The sequence below is a fragment of the Gobio gobio genome (genome assembly GCF_949357685.1).
Source record: "Gobio gobio genome assembly, chromosome: 24".
NCBI classification, from domain to species: Eukaryota; Metazoa; Chordata; class Actinopteri; order Cypriniformes; family Gobionidae; genus Gobio; species Gobio gobio.
Genome location: NC_137120.1, coordinates 41,053,734 through 41,059,733, shown reverse-complemented (window position 1 = coordinate 41,059,733; position 6,000 = coordinate 41,053,734). Strand labels below are relative to the sequence as shown.

Below are 6,000 nucleotides of genomic sequence, written 5' to 3'. Positions count from 1 at the left end.
ATAAATACTGCTCGATTTCTCGCAGAAACGGATCGTTATTCATCATCTGGTGTCGTTTAAAGCCCTTTGAAGCTGCACTGAAACTGTCATTTGGACCTTGAACCGTTTGGAGCCCATTGAAGTCCATTATATGGAGAACAATCCTGGACTGTTTTCATCCAAAACCTTCATTTCTTTTCGACTGCAGAAAGAAAGACATGGACATCTTGGATGACATGAGGTGAGTAAACTATCAGCAAAAGTTTATTTAAAAGTGAACTAATCCTTTAATTACCCCTAGGTTCATTTTTCAGCAGAGTTGTCTTTTAAGTTAATCCACATTAACACATGTAGTGGCTCTTACTCTTAGGCTGTATGGTGGTAACGCTGTCGTATCCGCCGAAAGTGTCCGCCCTGCGTGGAAGCAAACTCAAGGACGGGCTCTGGTTCCCCTCAGGAGGAGATGCTTCCCGAGCTCCAGAGGCCAGGAGGTTCTGAAGGTTCTCCACTAGAGAAAGACAGAGACATGCTTCACTCACTACAGTTAAAATAATAATAATTTATTACATTTATATAGCGCTTTTCTAGGCACTCACTCAAAGCGGTTTTACATATAGAAGGGGGAATCTCCTCAACCACCACCAATGTGCAGCACCACCTGGATGATGCGATGGCAGCCATTTTGTGCCAGTACGCCCACTACACATCAGCTGATTGGTGGAGAGGAGACTGAGGGATGAAACCAATCGTATATATATGGGGATGATTAGGAGGCCAATGGGCAAATTTGGCCAGAATGCCGGGGTTACACCCCTACTCTTTATCGAAGGACATCCTGGGATTTTTAATCACCAGAGTCAGGACCTCGGTTTAACATCTCATCCGAAAGACGGTGCTTGTTACAGTATAGTGTCTAGTGTTAGACCGATATATCGGCCGATATTTGCGATTTTTATGTGTATCGGCATCGGCCGATATAAGGCTTCTGCGTTCGCCGATATTTGTGATTTTTACGTGTATCGGCCGATATAAGGCTTCTGCGTTCGCCGATATTTGTGATTTTTAAGTGTATCGGCCGATATAAGGCTGCTGCGTTCGCCGATATTTGCGATTTTTACGTGTATCGGCTGATATAAGGCTGCTGTGTTCGCCGATATTTGTGATTTTTACGTGTATCGGCCGATATAAGGCTTCTGCGTTCGCCGATATTTGTGATTTTTACGTGTATCGGCCGATATAAGGCTTCTGAGTTCACCGATATTTGTGATTTTTACGTATAATCGGCCGATATAAGGCTGCTGCGTTCGCCGATATTTGTGATTTTTACGTATAATCGGCCGATATAAGGCTGCTGTGTTCGCCGATATTTGCGATTTCTACGTGTATCGGCTGATATAAGGCTGCTGCGTTCGCCGATATTTGCGATTTTTACGTGTATCGGCCGATGTAAGGCTGCTGCGTTTGCCGATATTTGCGATTTTTAAGTGTATCGGCTGATATAAGGCTGCTGCGTTCGCCGATATTTGTGATTTTTACGTGTATCGGCCGATATAAGGCTGCTGTGTTCACGATTTTTACGTGTATCGGCCGATATAAGGCTGCTGTGTTCGCCGATATTTGCGATTTTTACGTGTATCGGCCGATATAAGGCTGCTGTGTTCGCCGATATTTGTAATTTTTTAAGTGTATCGGCCGATATAAGGCTTCTGAGTTCACCGATATTTGTGATTTTTACGTATATCGGCCGATATAAGGCTGCTGCGTTCGCCGATATTTGTGATTTTTAAGTGTATCGGCCGATATAAGGCTGCTGCGTTCGCCGATATTTGTGATTTTTACGTGTATCGGCCGATATAATGCTGCTGGGTTCGCCGATATTTGTGACTTTTACGTGTATCGGCCGATATAAGGCTTCTGCGTTCGCCGATATTTGTGATTTTTACGTGTATCGGCCGATATAAGGCTGCTGCGTTCGCCGATATTTGTGATTTTTACGTGTATCGGCCGATATAAGGCTGCTGCGTTCACCGATATTTTTTCCCTGCATTATTTACAGACAGGCGTCCACAGAGCAGCTCTCACCGTCTTAAAACTCTCTTGCTCTCCCTCGCGCATATTAATCAAAATCAACTGAGAATTGACACGATGGTAAAAGGTGGAAAGACTGAAGTTTCACGTGGAGCATTGGGAGATTTTTTCCTGAATTACCGCTGGTGTTGCTCTACAAGAGATTAAGTGAAGTGGACTAAAATGGACTAACCCATCAATTGGATTGTTTTAACCCAGCGATGGGGTTGTTTTAAGCAAACATTTAACCCAACCGCTGGGTCAAAACAACCCAATTGCTGGGTTAGTCCATATTCAACCCAACTTGGGTTATTTTTAACCCAGCATTTTTTAGAGTGTAGCCATTAAATGACTAGATTGTAAATAGTTTTAAATGAAGTATAGTGCAGTCAGTGTGTACTTTATTATGCTGCTTGCTTGTTGATAATGTGCAATAGTGTCATTATTTTATTTATGCTTAAATATTTATTTTCACCACTGAACTCTTTTTTTTCTTGTTCTACCTCACCTGTTTTTACTATTTGTTAAATATTGTTTTTTTTAGTTTAATAAATGTTCCTTTTTTAAATTTTAAATTGTTTATCATTGTGTCATTTTTATGATGTAAATTGAGGGAGCAAAAGCAGTATCGGCTCCAAATATCGGCTCAAGAAAATCGGCGGCCGTATCGATCATCGGCTAAGGCTGAGGAAAAAAAAAATCGGTATCGGCACTAAAACATCCATATCGGTCAATCCCTAATAGCGTCCCAATCGCTATACTGGGGTGTTAGGACACACACAGACCACAGGGTGAGCGCCCCCTACTGGCCTCACTAACACCTCCACCAGCAGAAGCCTAGTTTTCCCAGTTGGTCTCCCATCCAGATACTGACCAGGCTCAGCCCTTCAGTGGGAAACCAGTCTTGGGCTACAGGGTGATATGGCTGCTGGCCAGTTAGCTCTGACCCTGGACCTGTGTGAGCTGCTCAGGTTACCTTCAGTGATGGCTCCTTTGAGCAGGTGCTCCCCCTGCTGGAGGTCTGAGGCGTCGCCCCGCAGGAGCAGCCGAGAGCGGGCGCTGGAGTCTTCCAGACCGGCCACAGATTCAGCCAGATCCGAAAACAACTGCAGCTTCTCTGTGAGGCTCTGGGTGATCTGAGCGTCCTTCAAGGTCAGGCGATCTACGGGAAATCAGGACAATATATTCAATATGTTTTTTATTTGAACCCTTTCATGCATGAATTATGAAAAACATTAACTAGATTTTTTTTAAGATTCATTTTTTTCCCTTTAATACGATGCTAAAATTGAAATCCATTAACATTTTTTTTTTTATTAAAAAATTATTTAACTGTCCACGTATGTGGACACCATGCAACAAAGGCGTAAAATGGGACAAAAAGCCACAGAAGACAATATGGAACATTGTGTTTTTATTATGTCATGTTATGCTATATACACTCACCTAAAGGATTATTAGGAACACTAATACTGTGTTTGACCCTTTCGCCTTCAGAACTGCCTTAATTCTACGTGGCATTGACTCCACAAGCTGCTGAAAGCATTCTTTAGAAATGTTGGCCCATATTGATAGGAGAGCATCTGCAGTTGATGGAGATTTGTGGGATGCACATCCAGGGCACGAAGCTCCCGTTCCACCACATCCCAAAGATGCTCTATTGGGTTGAGATCTGGAGACTGTGGCGGCCATTTTAGTCCAGTGAACTCATTGTCATGTTCAAGAAACCAGTTTGAAATGATTGGAGCTTTGTGACGGTGCATTATCCTGCTGGAAGTAGCCATCAGAGGATGGGGACATGGTGCTCATAAAGGGATGGACATGGGCAGAAACAATGCTCAGGTAGGCCGTGGCATTTAAACCATGCCCAATTGGCACTAAGGGGCCTAAAGTGTGCCAAGAAAACATCCCCCACACCATTACACCACCACCACCAGCCTGCACAGTGGGAACAAGGCATGATGGATCCATGTTCTCATTCTGTTTACGCCAAATTCTGACTCTACCATCTGAATGTCTCAACAGAAATCCAGACTCATCAGACCAGGCAACATTTTTCCAGTCTTCAACTGTCCAATTTTGGTGCAAATTGTCGCCTCTTTTTCCTCTTTGTAGTGGAGATGAGTGGTACCCGGTGGGGTCTTCTGCTGTTGTAGCCCATCCGCCTCAAGGTTGTGTGTGTTGTGGCTTCACAAATGCTTTGCTGCAGACCTCGGTTGTAACGAGTGGTTATTTCAGTCAAAGTTGCTCTTCTATCAGCTTGAATCAGTCGGCCCATGACCTCTGACCTCTAGCATCAACAAGGCATTTTCTCCCACAGGACTGCCGCATACTGGATGCTTTTCCCTTTTCACACCATTCTTTGTAAACCCTAGAAATGGTTGTGCGTGAAAATCCCAGTAACTGAGCAGATTGTGAAATACTCAGACCGGCCCGTCCATGCCACGCTCAAAATGTCTTAAATCCCCTTTCTTTCCCATTCCGACATTCAGTGTGGAGTTCAGGAGATTGACCAGGACCACACCCCTAAAGGCACTGAAGCAACTGCCATGTGATTGGTTGATTAGATAATTGCATTAATGAGAAATTGAACAGGTGTTCCTAATAATCCTTTAGGTGAGTGTAGATCAGCTCAGTTATTAAAAACATTAATATTACAATATAACAACGATAAAACACATATTGTAGGAACTATAATGGTAGTTACATATATGTGGAAACCTAGTAGCAATATGGGCTGGGCTTTGCTGGCCCATAATGCTCTTCTCTATTATTCTGAACCGAGGGCTTGACCTGTGCTGTCCCTATTTGGAAGGCAAAATGCTAATTTGTCTCGGTATGCATGTGTAAAGTTGCCATTTAATGCTGTAATGCTGTCATTTTGAATGGTTATTTATTTTGATATATTTGTTAAATGTCTGTTTTATTACAATATAAGACAATATAAGGCTGTCAAAAGATTAATCGCGATTAATCCCATCCAAAATAAAAGTTTGTGTTTTCATTATATATGTGTGTGTACTCTGTTAATTATTATTTATATATAAATACACACACAAGCATGTATATATTTAAGAAAAAAAATATTTTTATATATAAAACATTTATTTTTATATATATTATAGATTATATAAATGTATATACATGCAAATATTTCTTAAATATATACATGAATGTGTGTGTATTTATATATAAATAATAATTAATAATAAATTAACACATATATTATGTAAACACAATCTTTTATTTTGGATGCGATTAATCGCGATTAATCTTTTGACAGCCCTAGACAATTCAAAACATATGTGCAAAAATAGAACAGATATTATGCAGACTTTATGCAATCTGACTCCACTGTTGCTGGTTTTTGGTGTGTAAAAACTGCATTTTACTCTAAATTTTAGTTTATAAAATACTGACCTATTCATCACACTTTACTGTACATACTAATATTTTTTCTTAGCTCAATTGACCTCCTTGTATAAAAGTTTTTCACAGAAATAGACATTTGGCTATCGTGTCAGCCATCTTGGATTAATACTGTCATTACACAATGAATATTTGGAATACAAAACTCAATATTTGCTGTCAATCTACTGACACTGACTTTAAGTGGTTTGTAGAAAATTACCATTATAAATGAACCCTAATGGAGTTAAATTAACTGTCCCCAAATGTGGACATTATTTTTGACATGGGATTAGCAACACAAGTGCGCCCTCTAGTGACATAAAAAGCCATTACACAACATTAAAATGAGCACAAACCGTGAAACTCTCTGAAGCGGGTGACTCTGGCTTCCTCTTCCTCACTGAATAATCTCTCTTCTGTGTGTGGACAGCTGATGGATGAGGAAGAGCGGAGTAAATAAAGCTGACAGAAGTAAATGAGTCAAAGACGAAACGGGTTTTCAAGCATCAAAAACATAAATGTGTAATACAGCTTTAAATGTAG

General features: G+C 40.9%; 1 protein-coding gene across 2 annotated transcripts in view; it reads right to left on the bottom strand.

The window, feature by feature from the left end:
* arhgef18b (rho/rac guanine nucleotide exchange factor (GEF) 18b) overlaps positions 1 to 6,000 on the bottom strand; it is a 92,798-nt gene that overhangs the window by 26,124 nt on the left and 60,674 nt on the right. For both annotated transcript variants that reach the window (XM_079808050.1, XM_079808051.1), the window contains 3 exons: positions 5,814 to 5,887; positions 3,023 to 3,208; positions 344 to 487 (listed from right to left, as the gene is read on the bottom strand). In XM_079808050.1, coding sequence (XP_079664176.1) covers positions 344 to 487; positions 3,023 to 3,208; positions 5,814 to 5,887 — 404 coding nt within the window. The remainder of the gene's footprint in view (positions 1 to 343; positions 488 to 3,022; positions 3,209 to 5,813; positions 5,888 to 6,000) is intronic.